Here is a 24,623-nt window from a genome sequence, read left to right on the forward strand (position 1 = left end):
GCCCCTCGGGGAAGACAACAAAGCCGGGATGGGATTTCAAAGCTTTGGGAGGAGCTGGGAGCGGGAGTGTTTGTGTATCGGAAGCTGGGAGGACTTTGACACTCTCCCCCTCGCCCCTCCCTTGCACTATAGTCCTCCAAGTCCAGCTCACCTTAGAGTGCGGGTTATCAGAACATCAGAGCCTAACCTGAACTTTAATTTGGGGGGGGGGCGGGAGTGAGCTCTCTGTGAGCTTGGGTGCTCTGCGGAGGGATTGGGTTATTTTCGTCTGAAATACTTTCAGAGTTAAAAGGTGATAGAATATACAGAACCACTTTTCTTCTCTCACGCTAGCTTTTGCTGTGTGTGTGTGTGTGTGTGTGTGTGTGTAAGCGAATAATATTCAGTATTAAACACGACTCAAGCAGTCATCCAAAGGGTCTGTGAAAGGGCCAGGTGGCGCCTGTGAGTTGCTGATTAACCCTTTCGCAATTGCGATTTTCAAATGAGGTCTTTTAAGTTTGTCTAGCTGCTCCCCCCCCGCCCCGTTCCCGTTCCCCCACCCCCGCACACGCATACCAGGGAAAAAAATGTGCAAAGACAGGAAAATTTGCACATCAAATGAGGATACCAAGGGAAGAACTAATTCGCTTTTGAAGGTACATTTGGAGGGAGAGGCGAGAGACTGACGTTTGGAAATTAGATCAGGGGTGCGGGCGAGAGGGAACCGGGCCCTCGATAATCAAACTATTTAATGTGCTTCTTTGAATCTGGTCAGTCCCAGCAGTTGATGAACTTGATTAAGCAGACACGTGAGATCAAAGTGGCCCGAGTCAGAGCGGACAGGGTCCCTGAGCCGGGTGAGTCCTCTTTCCCTGGTTCCCGGTTCCCAGCGGTTGGTTAATAGAAGAAGATAAGAAACCCTGAAGGCTTAGCTCCTGACTTCCTCATTAATGTTTAGTAGCGCTGAGAGGGAGAGGGCTTGCTTTTGATCCCAAATCAAACCTTGTCCAGGACAGGACTGGAGGAGTAACTCTTCAGGGAGATAATAAGCTACCTCTCGGAAAGGAAGTGCCCAGCCTGAAGCAGAGAATGAATTTACAGTGGTTTCCGAACAGAGCGTGGACTAAGAAGCAACGCTGACGTAAGGACGCTGTGCTTATAAATTAGAGGTGATTTATTGAGAGAATAAAAGTCAAATTCCTTGTTCCAACCATTGCAGTGCTAAGAGAGACAGTTGTCAGACATAACAAATGATAAGAACTGTACCTTAGTAATGTTTAAGAACAGACTGATGAGTGCAAGAAAAGAGGCGATTCTTGTGTGAGACTGGAAAGAAAGAAATGGTTGGAAATCACTGTAGAAGAGCATGGAGTGAGGTGTCTTCCCTTAGCTTTGGATTGTCTAGAATTGCTCACAACACTGCGAGATCTCTAATCGCCATTCCTGGGAAGGCCCCCAAAGAGCCTATGATAGTCTTGAACAAATACAGTCCTGAAGCTGAGCAAGGAGAGTTATTATGAAATACATATTCTTAATATCTGTTTTCTGGTTTGGTAGGTTTCAGAAGTCATCTTAAAGTGCTGCCTAAGTGACTTTTAATGTCGCCTCACTTCTTTAATGATGCCTCTGTACCCAGTGATGTCCTCTCTCACCCCTACCCTCCTACCCCATATACCTTGGAGAATTTCCGGGGTGGTTTATTGAAAGTCCAACGTAGTCTAAAGCCTGTGTATCTATCTGGCTTTTATTAGGAAAATGTGCAATGGTGTAGCCGAAACTGGCTACCTGCAGATAGTTGGAAAATTGGGAAAAGAAGAGCTTTTAACGTTTTGTTTAAAAGTCACCATTAGAAACAATAAGAGGGGAACAAGTCAATAACAAAACAGATTTCCCTGCCAGTCTGTGGATCAGAAATTCGCAGAGACACTGGGAGATGATGGGACCGAAGAGCCTACAGTGGTAGGAGGTCCTGGAGACCATGTTATCACTTCCAGCACATTGATAGCAATGTCAGCGATGAATTGCTGTCTTTCAATTTAAATTCATATAACATTAGACAGTAGAAAATGAATTCCCTGCCCATCTGAGAAGTACAAGGATATTTCCCCAGTCCTATTATCTTATTTAAATAATTCTAGAAAAGCATCAGTGCTGCACAAAAGGCCCACCCCTTTCCCTGTGTTCTGATGGAATGGTCCCCTATTAATACACCGAATCTTAATGAACAGAACTTAGCTCGTCAAGAACTTGGGCCCCATATGAAATCCAGGGCCTAGTTGTGGCGCTCCCTACTTTTTGTGTTCCTTCTGCAGGCGCAAGCAGGTCCACGTCTGTGGTCTTACTGTGTGATAAGCACTGTACTTGGTGCTACCTCAGTAAAAAAAAAAGGAATGGCTGGAACAGTCACCTTCGAATTGCCTAGGTAAAGAAAAAGTAAGCTCATAAAGGGCAGCGGGGAGACTCGCCCTTCTCAGTGCAGCCTATGCTTCGCTTGAGGATACTTGCCTGGATTTTACTCGCTCTCAGGTGTCAAACTCAGGAGGTAAATGATGTCCACTGTCCACTGCTTCTTCCATGTCAAGGAACACTCAGGGCCTATTAAGAGCATCTCTCCAATACGCTGACGGCCGACTCCTTCCAGCCTCCCCGTAGCCTGATAAACACAATATCAGGGCCCAGAAGGAGCTTTGGCTGAGGCGTGGATTGGTTTCTACTGTGGTTGCTTTCAGGTTCTTCAGGTTCTAAGGCAGTGTCTCACTGCATAGCCTGCACTTGAGAATATCTGACACTGTCTCCTCCAGTGCTGGGGTTCCAGGTGTGGATCACCGCCTCTGACTCAGTATTGTTATTTAAGTAGACTGTACATGGTACACACTGGTCAGGAGGAAAGAGAGAGGCCGAGAAAGTCCAACCATGTCTACATCTCAGGCAGTTGGAGGCCCGATGATGCTGAAGATCCTGCAACTGGGTGATGGGGTGGTAGGTATGTCTATTCAACTTGTTGGACGTAGTCTAACATGTCCACAGTTATTGCAAAACAATTAATATTTTATATTAAATTTAAAGCTAGGAGAAATGTTTGGCACAGTGGAACTGAACTGTGTAACTCAGGGATGGTGCCCTTCCTCCTAGGTTAAGTGGTGGGCACCAGCACTGAATACTCGTCATTTTAACCCATGAAATGAACAGACAAATAATGTTTAAAGAAACAAAACAAAACACTAGACTGTTTGCAAACTACTTTCCCACCATCATCTGTGGTTCTTTGTTCCCTCTCCCTCCCTTTATCTTCTTCCCCTCCCCTCTCCATTTCTTCTCTCTACTTGCCAAACCAAAGGAGATAAATCATTGACATTTAATTTTTGCTTCAAGAAAAAAAGCATTCAGTAAGCAGTGAGTACTGCCAATGTCTTCCTGGGTACCAATCTGGAATTAATAGCAAGGATTTCCCATTCGTGATGTTTAATAAAACAGTGTGACTTTCTCCTTCGCCCGTAAGAGAGTCTTAGTTTCTGTGTTCACCACAACAGAAGAAGAGCTTTCAGGTGTGACTGATATTGGGATGCCCCTGAAACAGCTGCTTTTCTGTAGTACAAGAGGAGCAAGTGAGTTCACGGTGATTGCCTCTATTCAGCCGGTGGAGATGGCCAGCCCATTTAAATCCAGCTTCAAGGGGCGTCTAATCCATCTCAGAAGATGTTCCTGGGGCCATTGATATATAAACAGCATGGAGTTTAGACCCCCAAGGAGGTTTGTCTAAAATCTGACAAGGATGGTACCAAAGCCAAGCATCTACCAGTGCCTTTTCGGAGGTCCTAACACTAGAAAGCTCTGTGATGTGGGTAGGGTCTAGGAGTCCTGCTGTCCAGTAGTAGCCAGTTGTGAACTTAGTGTTTCTAATCATAACATAGGATAATGCCAGAGTAGGGCAGAGCATGAAGCCACCAGAAACAGAAAGATTGGCTTCCCCCCCACCCCCACCCCCGTACACTGGGTTCCTGTTAATACACTGGCATCCTCCAAGGGCTATGACCAAAAGGGTCCCGTCCTACCACACTGGAAACTAGGGCTCAGCACTGGACACCTAGGGGTGACAACAGCCCCTTTGTGATTGTGAATCTAGCTTTCTTTTCATTTGTAAATGTCATACTGGGAAGACTAGGGAGCCCCCTTCTGGCTATAAAAATTGTCTTTGAACGTTCCGGGGCAAGACCTTTGTCTTCAGGTTAAATGTCTTTCAGGAAGCTTGTAAACTTTACTGAGAGACACTCACCGCCACAGACTCTGGGAACTTGCTGATTTAGAGGAATCCAGCATATAAACGAAGTTTCTGGAAATAGAGGGAATTACGTGACTCCTTGATTTTCTAAAAGATGCGATTGAGAAGGAGGGAGTAGCGGGAGGGAACGAATGCATGAGAATGGATAAAAAAATTGAATTTGTTTCTTCATTTCCCAGTTGTTGAAATGTGCAGAGGTGTGACATCTTAACAGCCTCTAAATTTTCAACTAGTAAATTGTATTTGGACCTTGTCGGAATCAAGATGTAGGCTAGAAATGGTACTAACTTCGGGGGGACTATCGGAGCAATGATTCTTCCCCTTGAGCAGGTCGAAGAGCTCCCAATTGTGGTTGCATCCCCGTCGTCCCACCAGAGTCAGGAATCCTCTTGGCCGGAGTGCTTGTTCAGGCTGGAACGCTCACTGCAGTCCCAAGCCATCGCCACCTTACAGTAGTGTAAAATGAAGCTTGTTTAAAAACTCTTTGATGGGTGAAGATCAAACGGCTCAGGGTCCCCTGTCTTAATCAGCCTTGAGCCAGGTGGCATCACAGGACTCTGGGTTTGCTGCTTCTGTGGACTTTGTGTTTAGCAAATTCATCAGCTTAATCCCGTTGAAGCCCTGGCCTGGGCGCAAATCCCTTCACACTACACCGCTGCTGTGGGTCCACAGTGTCAGTTCACGGGCAAATAAATCAGGATTAATTAGAAGGGGGAGAGCAGAAAGGAGGCACACAGGAAGATAACTCCGAGGGACCTGAGTCCTCACTGCTGCTCCGGCGGGAAGGAGCAATCCCGTTCCTCTTCTGCCCCCTGGTGGAATCCTATTAGAAGTTCTCTGGGGGACATTGTCTAGGGTCCACGTTGTATGTAATAACACCTCTCACATTGAACACTTTTCAAAGCTAAATATTCTCGCGCTCTTAATAGTCTGCGCAATATATTGCACACTGAAGAACCAGAATCTTCACAAAGTAGAATATATCAACACCGTAGTTTAAAGGCGAAGGAGCTGGGCTCTGGCACACAGGTTCACAGTACAGACATTTTTCCAGTTAGGTTTAAGTTGCACACCCCAGAATTTTGCATTCTTGGATTAAAAAAATGTTAGGCTTTTCAGATTATAAGTAGCACATTTCGGAGAATCCTGTGCTGGACATATTAGGAAAGCTCATACATCTATAACCATTTTCACGAAACATGTTGAAATATTAAAATGTTATTTGTTTTCATGAGAAAGCATTAGGGTTTAGGGTTAGAAAGTTCCTCCCCACTGAGCAGTGTTCATATTGGTGACAACCAGCTACCCTCTGATTGGGTTTCTTCTCAGTTTTCCAGGGTTCATATGGGAACTCTCCTTAACTTTTTTTTTCGCTCTTTTCTTCCTTCAATCCCTTCTCTCTTTCTCCTTTCTTTTTTCCTTTTATTGAAGGTGAAGCTTGAATTGTGGGACTTTGCTAATGGGTATATGAGTGAATTCATCGTTTGCTCCATATGTTGATTTTAGTTGAAAAACAGAGCTGCTACAGAGAAGCACTACTGTATAGAAAGCTGAAAAGGAGAAGTTGCAAAATGCAGAAAAAACTTTAAATAGGACTCAATAAAAAGAATTTTGTGTAGTGGTGGCTATCCTATATTACATACATGTGGTAGGTAAGTTTTGTCAGTTTGATTTGATTGAGAAGAACCTAAGAAATGAATAAAGGGTATTTATGAGTATATCTGTAAAAGTGTTTCCAGGTGCCGTTCCAATCAGAGGGCTCTGACCTTACGATTGGATTAATGATCTCTTCATGGATCTAAACTATGATGGAGTTATTAAGGAGATGGTAAATGCTGTCAGGCGAGACTCTCTTGGAGGAAGTAGGCACTGGAGCTGTCCTCAGGAGCTATATTTCACACTGGCCCCTTCAGGTGGTCTCTTGTCTGCCCTGCCTGGCTGTCCCGATGAGGACTGAGCTGCCTCACCACGTCTCTCCACTTCAACGGAGACATAAAGGTTTAATGATCGGAGACTTCGTCTCCCTCCTGTGCTGTTCACAGTAACAAGAAAAGTGACTAATCTAGTAAGGCACCTTTAAGGCTGAAAAAAACTAAGGGGCTCTGTAAATATTAGGCGATTCTTCTCTGATATATTGACTTATTGACTCCTATGAATGACTATGTGGGACTTTACTGAACTTTACATGCAATGTGATTGTGTGTGTGTGTGGGGGGGCGTGCAGCCATCTCCAGCCCTCCATTACCTCATTCACAAGCAGGAGTGTCAGAGAGCACTGCCCCTAAAATGGTGAATTAAAAAGAAAAGAATTTTTTTAAAGAACCAAGTTAGACCATTCTTAAAACTACAGTAGGACATCTGGGTGGATAATGGAAATGCGTGTTATTTTCCTTGTTCCCAAAGAAATAAAATTATTGGATTGCTGTATTCATACTCAAATGGCCTCGTCTTCGGATTGTTTCACTGTGTGAGAAAGTTTCTGGGTTGGATGGATATCTAGTGTTCATTAAGGGTCTTTCACGAACTGTTACTAGCAATGTACATCAGTGGGACAAAAGCAGCTGATTTGAGGAAATTCGTAGGCTAGCTTTAACCGGTTAGTCAGGTCCTTCAGCGAGGAGCAAAGGGAGGCACTAAGAGCATGCCTATCATTTCAGAGGGGTGAGTTTTCACATCCGCATTGTCCTCAAAATCTATTTATTAACAAATAACAAAATCTATTGTTAATCATGAAGTTTAGTGGGAGAATCAAGGAAGCTAGACTCTGGAAGTGCTTTACATATCAAATGTTTCTTATTGGATGTGGCGTCTCGTTTCTCTCTCCACACTGGATGGTCTGGTGCTATTTGCGCTGAATTTTTAGATATGAATCATTGAGTTACTCTTCTGTAATGCGATTTCATGAAAGATGCTTGGGTTGCAGGTGTTCTGTACATTGTTAAATAGTGACTAATTGGCATCTCGAGTGCAGTATTGATTACTACGTTCGTTCTATTTGTTGACTCATCTGGAATTAAACACAAATAAGTTCAAAAGTAATTATTTTTTTTATTTCAACTCTATAAAGTATCCAACAGGCACTCTGCAATTACAGCTGCAGGGAAAATACAGAGCAAATCAAAGCAGGTTAAGTTATGAAAAAGTTTTTAATCTACACCAAGAGAGTGCAAGTGGCCGACGACCATTGGATGACAGTTTGTTGCATTCTAACAAGAGACTCTTTCACGTAGCACAAACTGTAAGAGGACGGCCAAATAACCATAGCTGTAAGAATACAAAAGAACTGACCAGTTGTAAAAACATCATACGTTGAAATAAACTGGATAGATGATGCTTAAAGAAACATCTCTTTACTTAGAAAGCCCAACCTCTGAGTCATTGCCAAGGTCCCAGAGCTCTGTCTGTTGATGCAGGGGCCGAGAAGGAGGAGGGCTACCGACACACTTCCCGCGTTTTGCTTTCAAGGTCTCCTGAAAAGTTGCCTCATACCTGATTTGCATATACAAGAACTCAGAGAAAGCATCCTGTTTTGTTGAGGGGTGCACCAAGGTACATTTTCATCATTGGTTTCATAATGAGCTGTGGTGAGCAGTCATTTCCAATTTTTCTTTTGGATTGGACCATTGTTAATGGAATCTATAAAATGAGACACATTAGGATTTGACTGCACTACTTTTTTTTGTTTTTTACTGAGTCTGCACAGCTGAGCAAAACAGGAATACCTGTATACAGACTGATAGTATGTCATATAGTAATTTGACCTGCACATACATTTATACATTTCACAGAAATGACGCTGTATCTCATGAACAGACACACAGCTCTGGTACACTTAACAGAAATAAGATAACAACTTCATCATTTCTGTAATTCATCAATATTATATAATAAAGGCTTATAAATTGTTAGCAGAAAGAACTGTAAAACGCAGCAAGCTAAGAAAGGACAACATTTTGAGGTGTGTTTGTCTTTGTCATGCAGCATAACACCAAATTTGTTTTCTTAATAAGATGCCATGAGGTTAAGGCACTTGCAACAATGCCAGATAGCCAGGTCATGTTCTAAACTATGGGACCCATGAGTGACAGTAGAGCTGACAGAAGTTTCAATAATACTAACAATTATGACGTTCATTCAAGTCTACTTGGACCTAGAACATTATTTAATACAAATAAAATGAAATCATAATGCTGTGAAACACTAAAAAAAGTTATATGTACCACAAAATATCACCCAAAATATCTATTTACATAAATATTTGTTGTGGTCCTATTGTGAAAGAAAACATTGTGGGAAATGCACAGATACCTCTATTGTATAAAGTTGGGGTTAATACCCTTGTGTTCAGTATGGTAGCTGACTTCTTTAGCTTCACCATCAGGTCTATCATTTGGAAGCAAAGTGAGAACGAGTCAGTAGTTGCAATATTATTCTCCATGTGCAATTCACATGTATGTTCTCCAATTTTAAGAAAAAAAGCTATGACTTGTGAGGATTATAATAAAAATAAACTTGGTTTAAATGCTACATGAATCTGATTCACATCCAAATAATAAAGATCCTAAGTATAAAAATCAACTATAACGATTTCCAAAACTCATTTTCTCTAATGTCTTCAGTCTAATTAAATATTGTTATGTCCTTTCCTTGGCAGTTTTCAGTTTTTCTGTGATTTAAGACACACAGAAAGCCCTATTTCCCATACACAAAAGTATCACCAAGAAAGTCAGTGAGCAAATCAAACAAGTTGGCACTATTCTAGTTTATCCAGATGGTCTTTAGTGCAAGAAAAGAAAAAAAGAAAAAGAAAAAAAGAAAAACTGGGGGCATGGAAAAGTCCAGAAAGTAAAATGTGGTTTATGAAGCTGGCCATGAGTTATAGCCCTAGTGTCTTGATTAAGACAAGATTTAAATCCTTAAAATTCAATGTTGAAAATCTGATGGATGTTTTCTGTTAGTTATTCCTGGAAGCTAGAGTTCACTTTTATCTTTTGTGATCGTGTTGGCCATCCTAATAAAAGCTGTGGATGAAATGAACAAAGGTGTATCACAAGTGGAAAACAGCCCACAGTCACACTGTGCTGAAAGCAATGCCTTTCCTCATCATAGAACCCATGTATTCGCGCAAGTTGTCTTAGCCTCAAACCCAAGTCCCAAAATACATGGTCCGTGCAAATTCCTGGGGATTTGTGGATATTTGAAAAATTAGAGAGACAATTCCCTTTCTAATAACAAGGTAAATGTAACATCCTAGCAAGCCTTTAACATACCTAAGACACATTATCTTGCAAAAAAATCAAACATTGATTATAATGTTGTAATTATGTGTTTTTTAAAAAATCAGTTAAAAGATAAATAAGCTTCTAGGAATCACTGAATTTTAGCCAGATGTGTTTGATTTTATATTATTTAGTCTGTTGAAATTCACAGATCTTTTGGGTACTCTAGTAATCTTGAAAAATTGTTTATGAGGGAGAGGATTCCAATAACATAATAATAATATCAGGATGAAAGTTTTAATTGAACTTTACCCTAAATTAAATGTACTTCTAGTAGTTTTAGGCCTCAAATGTTTTAGAGTATTATATTTTGATAGGAAAAGCACATTTGAAAGTAGTTTTGAGTATGAAATTTCAAAGAAAACTCCTGTGATTTATTGGTTAGTCTGTGATGACCTAATGGAAAGATTTCTATAGGAATTTCTACATTAAAAAAAAAACCCTACTGAAAAAATAGCAAACAACCATTAATACACATTTCCATATCAGGATGCCATCGTGGACGGTTGTACATTTATCAGTATGAGAAAAATGCTACCAACCAATAAAGCTTCTGGAGGATTCTGCCTATTGATAACAGAGGTCAACTGCCCTGCCAACAACATACTTGGTTTAATTGGATGATCTTTTCTTCGTATGAAAAAGACAGTTAGCTTGACATTTTCAAATTTTGTCTTCTCTAGCTTATGTGAAATTCCAAGGTTGTAACACTTCTGCACTATTTAGATAAAATGCAGGTTGGAGAAATCATCTGTGTTCCTCTCTAACCCCTTCTAACTTTGATAAACTTATCCAAGGAAAGGTCCTCAACTCCTGGCCCAGTTTGGTTTTCCTCCTCAAATAAACAAAGCTCCTTAGTATAGTTGTAATACCATTGACTTGGGACTTTCAGACTGTATATACAGTGTTTTGGTTCAGGCCTAAGACAAGAGACTAGTTTAAATACATTTTTTAAATATCCTTTCTCTCTGAGCCCTGGACTGTGCTGTGACATCTGACGGGAGTTTGTTTCTAATAAAGTTATGAAAATGCTTGAGTCTCTGGCTAGACATGATGGTTAGAATCTGTGTCGTCCATTCAGACACTGACATTACAGATGAAAGATAGACATAGCACCTTTTCATGTTTATTTTTTTGGATGGGTCTTCATTCCTCCCCACCCTATCCCACCCCTACCCTAAGGGGTTATTCTTATAAAAAGGGAATATTTTAAGCCTCAGTTTGAGGGTGTTAGGTAATAAATAAAACCAATTGGCTGCTAGTCATTTCCAGGACCATCTTTAAGCACAATAGATATAGTTTTTAAAGATATGAAATGGTATTGTGAATTCTTTTCCCCCTCCACTTTGTCTTGCCAATTTCTCAATTACCATGCCCATTTTCAATCCTCCAAAACTGCATCTGTACCCGCCGTGGGAGGCCCGTACAGAACCATAGCGGTTGTGCTTTTTGTATCAGGCCAACTTTTAGAATCTATCAGAAAAGAAAGGTAACATTCAGTCTCGTCATCTGCTAGGAAAGAAACTGGTTTGACATGACCTCTGTGACCCACGGATGTGTGGTCCTCTTTGTACGATGTCTATACTGGCTTGAAGTCACAGGCTCCACTCCCTTCCCTTGATGAAAGGGAAGAGCCCAGGTTTTCTGTACCACAGTCATCTATCGTACCGAATATATTATTCTCTATTCTTGGTAGTTCTAGCAAGATACAGACTCTTCTACTGGATGGAAGTGTTTCCTACACTCTTTCAAAATATAATCAGAGCAAAGCAAGGCCATTGCAACAATAGAAAACATCACTTTACTGGTAAAAGGCTTTGCTTCAGGACCACCATGTCAACTGTTATTGTAGGTTCAAACATAAAACATGGAAAGAGCACTATCATAATCTAAGCAATGAGTCCTAATGCCACTGTAGTTACTGGAGCAGCATCAATCAAAGGCATCATGGTGACCCCGAGCACTAATCTTCTCTCTTTCCCTCAGGTTTGCTGGCAGCCGTGTCTCAGAAAAAAGCTGTCTTCAGCAAGGCAGAAGCAGGTAAGAGAAATACATTAGAAGTCTATGTCCCAGCCTGAGTTGTCGTCAGGGGGTGGCTCGTCACTGTCCTCAGGGAAGCTGTCGAAATTGCTTGTGTCTGTGGGTGATGCAACCTGCAACGGGAGAGAATGAGAAAAAGGTGTTTTGCTATTTTGGGTAGAATTGTGAGCTAGAGATTTTATTTTCCATCATTAAAAAGAATAGTTATTCATGCATTCTTTAAACAGATGCACAAAAACAAAATCTGTATATGCTGATGGATAATGAGATCAATGTGTGCCTTCGGTAATATTTAGATCAGATTCAATGTGTCTGTCTCCTGGACATTTTTCCTTATGAGGACTTTGAACATACTTTTTTCTAGTTCTTGAAATGTAAAGTTCCTCGTTATTATTGTCTTCTGTCACTCTGCTCCAGTGCAATCGTATGCCACTGCTTTCTGCTCCTGTCTAACTTGGTAGCTAAAGTGAGTCTTTCTCCACTCTTCTGCGATCCCTAGGTTCTCCAGCCTCTGGTGAGCAAAATTCTAATCGCAACCTTCGAAAGAGCAACATGCACAGGGGACTGACTGTGTACTCCTTTTGACTTCTCTGTGCTCAAATCACTCAATTTGTGAACGTGATCTTCATTCCTCTCCACGGTGTTACAAATGACAGGATTTCAGTCTGCCTATGGGAGGGTGGCATTTTATCATGCAAACCTATACACGTTTGTTTTTGTTTGTCTTTTGTTTTCTGTCCTGGAACTAGCTCTTGTAGATCTACCTCTGGCACCCAAGTGCTGGGATTAAAGACCTGCTCCTCCACCGCCCGACTGCAACTGCTTTTAAAGGGGCTTGGTGTTTGTATACAGGGCATTGCAGCGGCCATGCAGCGCATGATGTAATGACTGTAGGCTGGCTAAGTCTTTGCCTTGAATGCTGACAAGTGCATGTGCGGCCGTGGGACCCTGGGCTAGCTAGGCATTCCCCTGCATATTGACAGGTGCATCTTGCCAGGTGACAGGGAGGCAGGCCAGCATGATGCCCGAAGGCTAACAGGTAGAGCACACACCGAGTTCCTAAGAGGGCTCTATGTTCTGAAGCTAACTGGCCATCATGACTGGTGCACAAAAGAGGAGAGTGGAATGGGGTAAAAACAGCAAAGGAGGCAGAAGCCAGGATATGGGTCCTGGAAGGCCATATTATGGATTTTGTATGTTATTTTATTTTGTTTTTTGAGACTTTTTTTTCGTTATTTTTTAAAAGTATAATGAAAACATTCTAAGAAATATGTTTATTCTAAGTGTAATGGAAGCTTAGAGGTTTGTTCTAAACTTGAGCACAATTCTTCCATATTTGCTGGCTAAGTGTCATCTTCAGGGCACCAAACTCTTCTAACTATCCCTACTATATAAAAGTCATCCCTATAAATTTGGGTGAGAAAAATTTACATTAACTATTTGGGCTCTTTTTATTCTACCCTTACTCTAAAGACAAAACCCGTGAATGTAATTGGGGTCGGTGATATGCACTTTATTTTGTTTCCTGAATTTAAAAAGAAAGCAATCAACAAAGAAATAAATCTCAGAAGGACAGTGTTTCTATATACAAAGTCTATTGAGTTAATCCCAAAGAACTGGAGCATATAAACAAAATTCACAGGACCATAATAAATCTGTCCCTTCCTTTTTTTTTTTTTCTTAAAAAAAAAAAAACACAGCACGCTGTATTTAGCAGGGGCAGTGCACCGCTTTCAGTTGGAATCTATTTTAGTTTAATATGGTGTGTACAATTCACACAGTGAACTAGCTATTTAACAGCATTGCCCCTGCCCCAAATCAACTGTACTAAAAAAGAGAATCACCTTTCAGATACTAATAGAAGGAGGAAAGAACATACGGCTTCCAACTCATGCTAGGGTAGGTGTAGACATGTGAGTGAGACAACGCTGAAAACGGTTGCTGTAAATTCTATATCCTCTTAGCTACAAACACATTTATAACATGTACCATAACAACAGCTAACTTGTTTTCATGGATAAAGGGCACTTGAGTTTCAATGAAGAATTTAAAAAGATAAAGATACATCATACGCATAATAACCATCCACAGATTTGTTGGTATTATGTTTGGATTTCAGAATAGACCATCATTTTAATATGGTGCTTCATAGCTTTTATAATTGGATCATAAAAGTCTAAAAAGATCAAGTCTTTGTTGATTGAAAAATGCCATCAGGTGTGTACCGTTTATTAACTAAAAAGTCTACTTACACTTGGAATTATGGGAGGCGTCAAGGTGCCTTTTCTTAAGCCTTCCCAATTAAAGCCTTCAAACCATCTAAGAAGCAAAAATAAAGACAAGTAAGACATTGCATCTCTGTTACATATTCACACTACAGCATATTTGATATAACTGATACGTAGAAGGGTCTCATGTAGTCTAAGATCCCTCAAACCTACTCTGTAGGTGACGATGACTTTGAACTACTGATCCTCCTGCCTCCAGTTCCCAAATTACAGATGTGTGCTGCCACATACGGCTCAGAATGTTTTCAATGACCTTATTTTATAAAATGTAAAAAAACTATTAATTTTTTTAAACATAATTTTTGTCAAATTATTAAAATATTTTAAAATCATCGTATCTAAAGATTTTAAAAATATTTATACTTAAGGTTTAATTGCCAAATTCACACACCAATTTATCATGCAACTGTTTTGCAATTTCAGTTTTGTCTGTATGTCTAAGTTCTCGCGCTATCTTAATTTAATACATGTCATAATGTGCTTTTCTCTGTGCACCACAAACACTTTCCATCTTTGCCAGTGAATCAATCTGCCAGTTACAGCGGGGGTGGACGATCAAAGACCAGCTCCACACTGGCACTTGTCACAGCCTGAAGTAGTCTTTCAGAGGTCTCGGCTCAGGCAAAAATGGGATCCTTGACTTGGTTGCAGAAAATAATTTCAGGATGAGCCAGTATGGGGCAGAGTTAAAACTGGTTAAGAAAGTATTTTAACATAGATTTCAGCCTTGGGGCTTGCTAGAAAGAGAAACACTTGCAAAGAGTAAGACTCACCCAAGTAAGCCATGAGCTTCTAAAGAGAGGGTAAGCTATGTGTGCTGGAAATAGCCATATATATGATTTTTGTGGCTCAAATTGTACCTCAAAAGTCAGATAAGAAATATTCTCTCATCCCCCTTTTTTGGTAAATCAGAATATAGTGTGACTTCATAGGTCCCTTGGATACGGTTGTAATCTGAGTGGAGTCTGAAGGAAAATTCCAGGCAGATCACCAAGACTCTTTCCATTGACCAGCCTGTCAGCCACCATACCTGCTATTTAACCCCAAACCACCTAGATCTGGCAGGGGACAATAGACAGGTCTCCTCAGACCTCTTCTTCCTACACTCCTGCCTTGATAGGAGTCCCTTTATCCACTGCACCAAATGGAATATAACCTATAACTCCATGTAGGTTCCCTCAGACCCATTCTGCCTGTGTATGAGTCACCTAACCCACCACTGCATCTTGGCATCATATTGAATCTAACCAGAAATTTCTGGTATGCCCCTCAAAACTATTCCACTCTCCTGCCTACCTACCACCCATGCATCCAGTCTGATTCTACTTCTGGAACCACGCTAGGTTCCATAGTGCATCTTGGCACCCATGTTCATATTAGCCACCCTACTTACTGCTACCATACAGTGCAGAGTTGGATCTGAATTTTAGGTAGGTCCCTTAGGCCCATTTCCCACAACTCCCTGCTTATTATCCAACTGTCATACCCACCTTCCTCCCCTGGTCCAGTATGGAGTTTGACCTGGAATTCCAGGTAGAAACTTCCAAAGACGGTCTGCCATGCCACCTACCAGGACACCCTAGGATCATAACATCTTGTGTCCCTGCCTCTAGATAAGGATACCCATCCTGGCTTCCACAACACCTTGAAGATGGTGTGTTGTTATCCATCACACCCCTACATTGCACTGCCTACTCTAACTGCGACTCCAGGTCCTCCAACCCAACTAGCACTTGCAGAACTCGATGAGGTTGCCACAACGGAAGACTGGCAAAGAAATTCTTCTCAGTCCACAGAAGGTTCACTCATAGACTCAGAAGTTGCATTCTCACTTGCTGAGATTACTTCTGAAACCCCATTCACACTACAACAGAGTGGCCCCAAGATTGAAGACGAAGAACCATTCAGTTGGTCCATAACCTAGCATGTTATGGTAAGAGCAAACTGAGATCCAAATACCACTCCACCAAGATGAGATGAAATAGTCACAACCCAAACTGCCAAATATCTAACTCCAGATACCTAGGCTCCACTGGGGAAAAAAAAAACCGACAAATAAAATACATTCAAGGAACTCAGAGGGGTTCTGAACAAATGCCTAGATGGGGAGCCTGAAACTACAAACAGCTGAGCAAAGTGAAGAAAACGAACCAAGATATGAACATTAAATAAAAAGGATAGATCCTTTGAAGAAAAGCCACAATGATATAACAAGATGAAACAGGGAGCTAAACAGAAAGGTCATGGGAAAGTCTCAGCAACTGATTGCATCAAGTAGAAGAAATAATAATATCAGGTCTTCAAAAAAAGATTTTTTTTTCAAGGCAGTGTTTCACTGTGTAGCCTAGGCTGTCCTGGAACTAGATCTGTAGACCAAGCTGGCCTTGAACTCACAGAGGTCTATCTGCCTCTGCCTCCCCAGTGCTGAGATTAAAGACAGGTGCCAGCACTACCCAGCAATATCAGGTCTTGAAGATAAGCTAGAGGAAATGGATCACTCAGTCAAAGAAACTGTTAAATATAAATTCTCTGTCTCTCTCTTTCTCTCTCTCTCTCTCTCTCTCTCTCTCTCTCTCTCTCTTTCTCTCTCTCTCTCTCTCTCTCTCTCTCTCTCTCACACACACACACACACACACACACACACACACACACACATGAACAAAACACTTAGGAAATCTGATACACTATAAAAAGACCAAAGATACAAATTTAGGTGTAGATGAAGAAACCCAGGTCAAAGGCACTAAATAGATTTTCAATAAAATCATAGAAGAATCTAAGGAAAGAGATGCCCATTAAAGGGCAGGAGGCACGAAGAGCCCCACATAGACAAAACCAGAAAGAACCTCTCCATGTCACATAATAACCAGCATACTAATTTTTTTTTGGCAAGACATGACAGGACAAAGAAAGAGAACTGAGAATATCAGGCAGAAGAAAAAGTCATTCCTAAAGACAAGCCCGACAGAACAATACTGGCCTTTTCAGTGGAGACTTCCAAAGCAGAAGGGCCTGGACCGATGTTCTACAAGTGCTAGACCACAGATACCAGCCCAAACTAGTCCTACCCTCCCAAGGGAATTACGGACTTTCAGCTCTAATGATGGATGCCTTTACAGGCGGCATTGCCCTAGTTTTCTTAAGCAAAAGCCTTCAGTCAACATTGAAGTGCCCCAGAAAACTCCAGACAGGTTAAAAATGTCAATTTTCTTTTCATTATTGGGGCTTTGTTCTTTGCCTTAATCAACAACTTAGGACTACTTACTAACTGGACTTGTATGGTGTTGAGAAGGATGCCCCTAAGCCACAGGGATTCTTATCAGCCCCAGCACTGGGAAGTTTTCATTTAGAAAAGCCTTGTGTCTTCTACGTAGCAGAGTAAGACAGCGTGAGGACTCTTCACTTAAACACTAGGGGACACTTGCAGCTTGCTTCTGCAGCTGGTTCCTACAGTGTGTGAATAGCTAAGATGCTCACAAGCGGTAGGGGTTGTGACAATGCTTGTAGATTATAAACAGATGCGGCTCTAATACACCTGTCCCAGAACCAAATATAAGTTCACCCCATAGCAAAGCAGAGAAAGCGCGGGCCACAGACTTGACTGGAAATGCCTGGTAAACTCAAGGCAACAGAAAACTCTTGTTCAAACTGTTAAGAAGAAAAGTACTCAGGGACTTCGTGATTCACGCCCCCCGGAAAGAAAGGCATTAACTGCTCTTGTCACTTATGTCTTTGGAGCTAAAGGATCATAAAGTCTATAATCCAAACAGCCACAATGTCCTGTCTGTTTTACCTCCATAATCGCTAAGGAGGTGGAACTAAGCACCTTTCCTTAACTCCTTACAAAGGGCCGGTATGTTCAGAGAAAGAGATTGACAACGAGATCTTACTCAAACGCTTCCCTGTCAAGAATGTATTTCCCACGTGTGCTGTCCAGCTTCACACGGTGGATAGAGATCTAATCACACACAGGCTGAGAGTACTCATAATGCCATATATTCTATAAAAAATTGTCCCTCCTGAGACTCCCTAGCTTCAATGATATCCCGAGAACATTCCACTTAAAGCTGTAAATTCTGTAAAGCTCTAAAAATTCTCTTCAAACAAGAAATAATAAATAAATGAGACATCTTAATATCAATCTTCCTAAATGCAAAGATAAATCCCCCTTACAAATTTGGCATTTTGTCGTTTTTGAAGACACAGTTAGCATATTTAATCAATGGTCTAAACCTCACACTGTTTTTTTTTTTTTTTTTTTTTTTTTTGTAATGTATTTTACACTGGATTCCTTCTTGGAATTGTTCTTTTATGCTTGACCATATTCTCAGTATATAACTATCAGTAGGTTCTATGGCAGCCCAAGGGTTCTGGCTTTGAAATTCAAAAGGTATCCTTGAGGAGCTGGAGGGGGAAATTTAGGATGGATATGATCATATTTCATTGTGTACATATATGAATTTCTTAAAGACTACATTTTTTTTTGAAAAGATGATAAGGAAGGTGACCCTCAATATTCTGATAGCAGCACATGGAGAGCCCACACCCTTCATTATTAGAGTGGAGCATATATATCTGATAGGTCAGGCTTTGTGTTGTATCCTCAGTCCAATCTAGGTCAGAATCTGACTTAAGTTTCAATCAGTTACTAGCATCTTGATTGTCAGGTATCTCATGAATAAAGAGGCACTGTTGTTTTTCTTGCTAACATTAAATATAACAATCTATGTTATACTTTCTCATTTATATGTTTGCTGTCCCAGGTCACCATACTGCCCCTTATAGATTTCCATGGGATGAGGATCCTCCAGGGTCCAAACTCAGACATTCTTATCTCATTTTCAGGTATCATAGGTTGAGACTTTAGCTGTCTGGATGCTTAATGTTGGCATCCCTGTTCAGAGCAAAGACCTTTTAAAATATAGACCTTTGAGCATTATCCACCACTAAGTTTAAGGGATCAAAGTCTGGGGGGGGGGAGAGGGGGGGAACTAAGGTAAGACTGGAAGAGAAGATTGAGAGGGCATGAGAAGGAGAAGTAACACTTCACTCCAGAGTCTGGTCATAGCTTCTGGTTAGATCAGAGTCGAGAACCATTTGCTATGAAGATTACCTACATAGACACAATGTTACTGTTACACAGAGCTGTTAAAACAAGGAATCTGCTTAAGGCTTAAGTGTACATGACCTTTCTTCTTTCCCACTTGTAAGCCTACGATTCTCTAGGACTCTCACTAGAAAGCCCATGATCATCTGTCCTGTTGCAGAAGCACAGGCTTTATTAAAATTAATAAAAAGGAAGGCATTGTGGAGGCCTAAAGAGGCCAAAGGTCAGAGAGTTTTGGGACTTGTTTTTAGTTCGAGGTTATTGTGCTTTAACTCAAAGTTCTCACCTAGTTGTAAATCAGAGTTCTGCTCTCCCAAGGCTATTGTAAACAGGTGTGGCTAGTTGCCAGACAACCTTGATCCTGAATTAGGGAAGTAGCTGGTCCCTACCTAAAACAAAAACCTAAGGAACTAACTAGGTTCTTGTTCCCTTTATGGAAATAACTTGGAATTCCACCCAGGGAGTGATTTGCCTAGAGAATGTTTGGTCTGAGTCAAGGGCATGAATGTGCTCCACGACTTTCAATTTTTGTTCTACTCCTACCTTTTGATATCAGGGGCATATTAAGCTGTTGGAAATTAAACACGGGTGAATTTTCAGGACTCACTGAAATTCCCTCACAATACAAAAAAAAGTCTTAATCCCTCTTTGCAACCCTAGTAACTCAACCCTGGTAAGTTTTATCTTATCCCAGTTATTTCAAGAGCCACCTCATATTCTCATTTGAAAAAATTTAGGGAAAAATTAGCAAAAAAGAAAACAAAGATATTCCTAGCAACCTTTGAAGCTATCACTTGGTAGCCATCAAAATTGAACCCATGGCTCTTGCTAAGACACCCGAGTGTGGCACCGTTGAGAAAGCCTACATCCATACTTGGGTATGTCTTTCTGAATGCTTACATTAGAAATCCCTTCCTAATAACTTCAACTCTGCTTCATCTTGGGCTGACCTGAAACGCAGGGCTCTCCTTAGTGAAGTCAAGAATCCCATTTTGGCCTGAGTAGAGAAAGCCTAAGAAAGAGCTTCAGCTACTCTAAGAGGGACATGGGGCTGTGTCCCTGTCTCCTACTCCCGCTGCCGTCCATGATTAGAAACCTCTTTATGTAGCTCTATCTCTAGATTTGACCTTTAATTAAAAAAATAGGGTATGATTTAGGGAGCAATTTTGCTTTCCTCATGCAGCAGAAAACAAAGTTTAGAAATATACACGTTTTGCTTTGTTCCAAGGGGCACAACAAATAAATACTGGTTAGTGTTAATGGAGAGAAACTGAGTCAATAGATTGCTGCATAGAAATGAATAAGTTCCCAGGTACACATAGAAAAGATTAGAAAAAACTGAATGTTCTGACCAATAACTAAAAACTTCCACTCTGGGGAAATTTGATATGTTTTTTTGAATTACATTAAAAAAATAACTTACTTGTGTTTTTGAATGTCTTTCACTCCGTTTTTCAAATTTCCTAACCTTTCTGATGGGTTGTCCCTGAAAATGAAATAATCGTCATGTGAAAAAAAGCCGGATACTTCCGCATTATGATTCTTTTCAAACGATGCACTTCAGATACTTACCTGCATAGTTTTTTAATTAAGTTAGCAGCATTTTTTGCAATCTTCTTTGGAAATTCTATCATGTCAATCCCCCGCAGGATGATGTTATAGGTTTTCATCGGGTCTGGGCCTGAGAAAGGTGGGCTGCCAGGAAGAAGACAGAAAGAGACAGGGCTTTTTACTCACGGAATAGGAGTTAGAAAGGTGTTACTGCCACACGCAGGACGTCAGCTTTTATGTGGAGGGGAACTGCCTCAGTTACGGCACTGGAATGAGACACGCATTATGCTAGCCACAACAGAATGCGAGTTAGAAAATAATCAAGCATTGTAGAAGGCTTCCCGGGCCGCTCTTTCACAAAACCCCTGCTGGATGCGGCTTGTGCAACGGTCCCTCTCACGCCCTTGTTAGTGACTGTGCTGTCTCCCGAACTCCACATCGCCTCAAGGGTGCCACTTGGGTGATTATCATACACTCGACAAATTCTTTCTTCAGAAGCTACTTTCTGGGTTTATACCTCTTTGGGGAATAAATCTTAAGAATGATTTTATTTTATTTATTTTAATAGGAGCTCATATTCTTCACTTTTAGGCTTCTCTTATTTGTGAGTGTCTTTCTATTTACTTTAGTATATTATTAGCTAGGGATTGCGGCTTTACTTGCCATTCAAATGGATACATATGTGATTCTGTTTAATCTCTTACTGTCTGCACTTTCTGTGGTATTAGAATGGGATATCCTTTTTTCATTGATTTTTACTGAGCTCTACATTTTTCTCTGCTCCCTTCTTTGCCTCTCCCTCCCCTTCAACCCTCTTCCAAGGTCCCCATGCTCCCAATTTACTCAGGAGATCGTGGAATGTCCTTTTTATTTTTTTGAGTTAACTTGCCAGTTTTGATCTTGTTTCAAAAATAAAGACTCAAATACTTAGTCTTTTTGTGATTAGTTTAGCACTTTTTGGGGGGTTGGGTTATTTCTCTGTGTTACAGTCCTAGTTCTTGTTTATCAGGTTGCTTTGAACTCACAGAGATCCCCCGGCCTGGGATTAAAGGTATAAAATCCCAAGTGCTGGAATTAAAGCCATGTGACACCACTGCCCGCTTAAAAACTTTTTTATTTTTTATTTTTTAAATTTAACACTTTCTAGCTGGCGCTTTTCACATTTGTGTTTATTTTAGACAGCCAAGTAATTTATTAGAGATGCCTTTGTGTATTTTAAAGATGATGCATGCCTAATCTACACTAAGATATTCATAACACTATGAAATGTTATTTAGTAGAAAATAGCTATATAATGCCCCAAATATTAATAAGCAACATTTGATGAACATGACTTCATAAAATTATTTGTCTGCACAGGCACAGACAGGATTATACTGTATATCTTTTTTAAAATGCAGATGTGTTCAACTTAATTTTGCTTCAAGCAGGAGTTATAAGTTATAAGCTTTGAATATGTATTTTTTAACAACAATATCAATTTCTAAAATATTGTTCTAAAATAAAGGAAAGATATCTGAACTTTGAGTTTTGTAATGTCATGCTTCAATTATTAAAAATATTTGAGATCATTAATTTTGAATGATGAGAAATAAATGTATCTATAGCTTTCCTTCCATGTTTACTGACATTGGTATTAAAATGGTCGAAGAATATAGTATTTACACTCTCTTCAATAACATTTAAAATATTTCGTCTAAATTCTAATCAATCATATTAAACACAACAACACCCCATTTGCCAGTTTCTCTGTTGCAGAGACTCTCACAGATTCACTCTTTTACTGACTTTACCAGTCAGTGTTTGTGAGAAAGGCCTCCGTGAACAATATCTATGTCATGTTTTAAGTATAGGAATAGCTTTTCATGTAAACTACCCTGGCTAAATTCTTTTCTTCCTTGGGACTACATGGTTATTGGGAAGCCATCTTTCAACATTAAAGGTGATAAAGAGAAGCTGGACCTAACTGCATCCCTAATCCTCTCATGGCCAGCACCATGCATGCATCACGTATTTGTGCCTCTGATATCAATTCCTCAGCACCGAGTTTAGAAAATTGGCTTCAGATACATCATGGTGTTGTTGCTCCGAGCATTCTGCCAATGGTAACACCTAATAGTGGAGATTTCTGAATCATCGGTTACTCTTATCTTTCAATTTTCTTTGAGGAAAGCCATGCTTAAAATGTTCCCTCTCTCTTCATCTACATTCTAATCTTCCTGCAAGGCCTAGGCAGTCTTAGCCTTACATTGTACAGAATTATATTGTACAGAAGCCTTCTGAACTCCACAGGTCGAGCTGACCCCGGGTTACTCAACGTCTTTAGCACGTACCACGGTGGGACATTCATTTTTCTTACAGTAGTATTGCTTGGGGAACTCGTAGCCTGTCTTATGTCCTTCGGTATTCCTAATGACTGTTGGTTATAATATTATGATGAACAAATAGCTGACATTTTAGCTATTTCAATACAAAGACTATAAGCCAGTCCTCTTATTTCCAAGGAAATCTGTCCATAGGATTATTTATATGATTATCATTTCTTGTACTGTATGGTCAGCTAAATGACCAGTGTAACAAATCCCAAGAAAACTTGATCTCTCTCTATTATATACACACACAAGCACACACACACACACACACTCATACATATACACATGATAGCAGCAATGACAAGATTAAAGTTGGTGTTGAATTGTTTGCACTCAAGTGATCTATTTTGCTGCTTTCTTTATGAATATGTGACTATTTGCAATAATAACTGAAGTTGAGTTCCATGGTATAGTGAGGTACACTGAAGATCATGTACTCAGAGTGCAAAAACAGGAGTGCACAGCTGTCTGAGGCCTCTTGTTCACAGTTCCCTGGAAATGTCCATACCTGCCAGTCAGAAGCTCATACATTAGGATTCCTAGCGACCAATAGTCAGCTGAAATGTCATGACCTTTGTTCAGGATGATCTCTGGGGCTACGTATTCTGGAGTCCCACAAAAAGTCCATGTTTTCTTTCCAAATCCTATTTTCTTTGCAAAGCCAAAGTCAACCTTATGAAGAGAGAAAGCAAGACACTTAAGCTATTTATGATCAAGCTGTAGAAAAATATGTATTTAGCTGAGCACATTGATAATACCAAAAAAAAGTCTTTACAGTCCTGTTTTCTGAAAGGAATCATGTGTGTTGCAAACACAGATGCCCTGTTCAAATTCTGTTCCAATGAGAAAAGGGAAACCTGAACCTAGATACAATTAAAACCATTAAAAGAAAAGCCTGTTTCTAGAAACACATTTTCATCTTTTCTATGACCTTCCCTCCCCCCGAATATTGGCTGTGGAATAAAGAAAGAATTTCTCCTTTAAAGAGGTGGAGATACAGGTGGGCCATTATAAAAGTTCTCCTAGAATATGCATGCTATCTTCTGATGTATGAAGTCGACAGCTCCAGTATTGAATATATGACAAGAAGGTTTACTGTTGAAGGAGCACAATTAAGAGAGCAATATTCTACTCCTGGTAAACAAGTAGATAAAACAAAAATCTATCCTCTTTTTGTGAACGTATTGGAGGCGCTACAAATACAGAAAACCTCCTTTTTGCAAAGTGATTTGGTTTAGATTCAAATAGTTACATGCTGTTGATACAGATGTATCTAAAGCCCATGCCTGGGTAACAATTCCAAAAGTTTACAACTAGAACCAGGTACCAATGGGTTCAAAGCCCATGAAAGATAGACAATTTTAAATAAAAGAGCTTCTCTTATACAGTAGCCTCTCTTGCCCAGTAGTTAGTGTTATCACTGTGAACACAACTTAGATAATATTACCTCAGAACTCATTCCTCAAGACATTATTCTTAAATATCAAATACTAAAACGTCCACGGTCTTGTGTAACACTAATTTTCACTGCATTTAGATGCAGAAAGCAGGCTAGAAATACAGAACGGTATGTATAAGTGCTTTCAGGTCTATGAATACATGCTAACAATGGCATTTTCTAGAAGCTGTTAGGACACACGCTTTGTGGGGCTATTATTAATTCAAATGTAGCCAAATTAATTTCTCATAAAACTTTACATAATTTGAGATACATTGTAATAGGAA

General features: G+C 40.3%; 1 protein-coding gene across 2 annotated transcripts in view; it reads right to left on the minus strand.

The window, feature by feature from the left end:
* Nucleotides 1–7,289: 7,289 nt before the first annotated feature.
* Prkg1 (protein kinase cGMP-dependent 1) overlaps nt 7,290–24,623 on the minus strand; it is a 1,099,611-nt gene continuing 1,082,277 nt past the window's right edge. For both annotated transcript variants that reach the window (XM_050158354.1, XM_050158348.1), the window contains exons 14-18: nt 23,407–23,570; nt 20,548–20,670; nt 20,399–20,461; nt 13,833–13,899; nt 7,290–11,693 (exon numbers count right to left, since the gene is read on the minus strand). In XM_050158354.1, coding sequence (XP_050014311.1) covers nt 11,595–11,693; nt 13,833–13,899; nt 20,399–20,461; nt 20,548–20,670; nt 23,407–23,570 — 516 coding nt within the window. In that variant the 3' untranslated portion in view covers nt 7,290–11,594. The remainder of the gene's footprint in view (nt 11,694–13,832; nt 13,900–20,398; nt 20,462–20,547; nt 20,671–23,406; nt 23,571–24,623) is intronic.

The sequence above is a fragment of the Alexandromys fortis genome, unplaced genomic scaffold, assembly GCF_014885135.2.
Source record: "Alexandromys fortis isolate MF-2015 unplaced genomic scaffold, M_Fortis_MF-2015_v1.1 scaffold_10, whole genome shotgun sequence".
Taxonomy (NCBI): domain Eukaryota; kingdom Metazoa; phylum Chordata; class Mammalia; order Rodentia; family Cricetidae; genus Alexandromys; species Alexandromys fortis.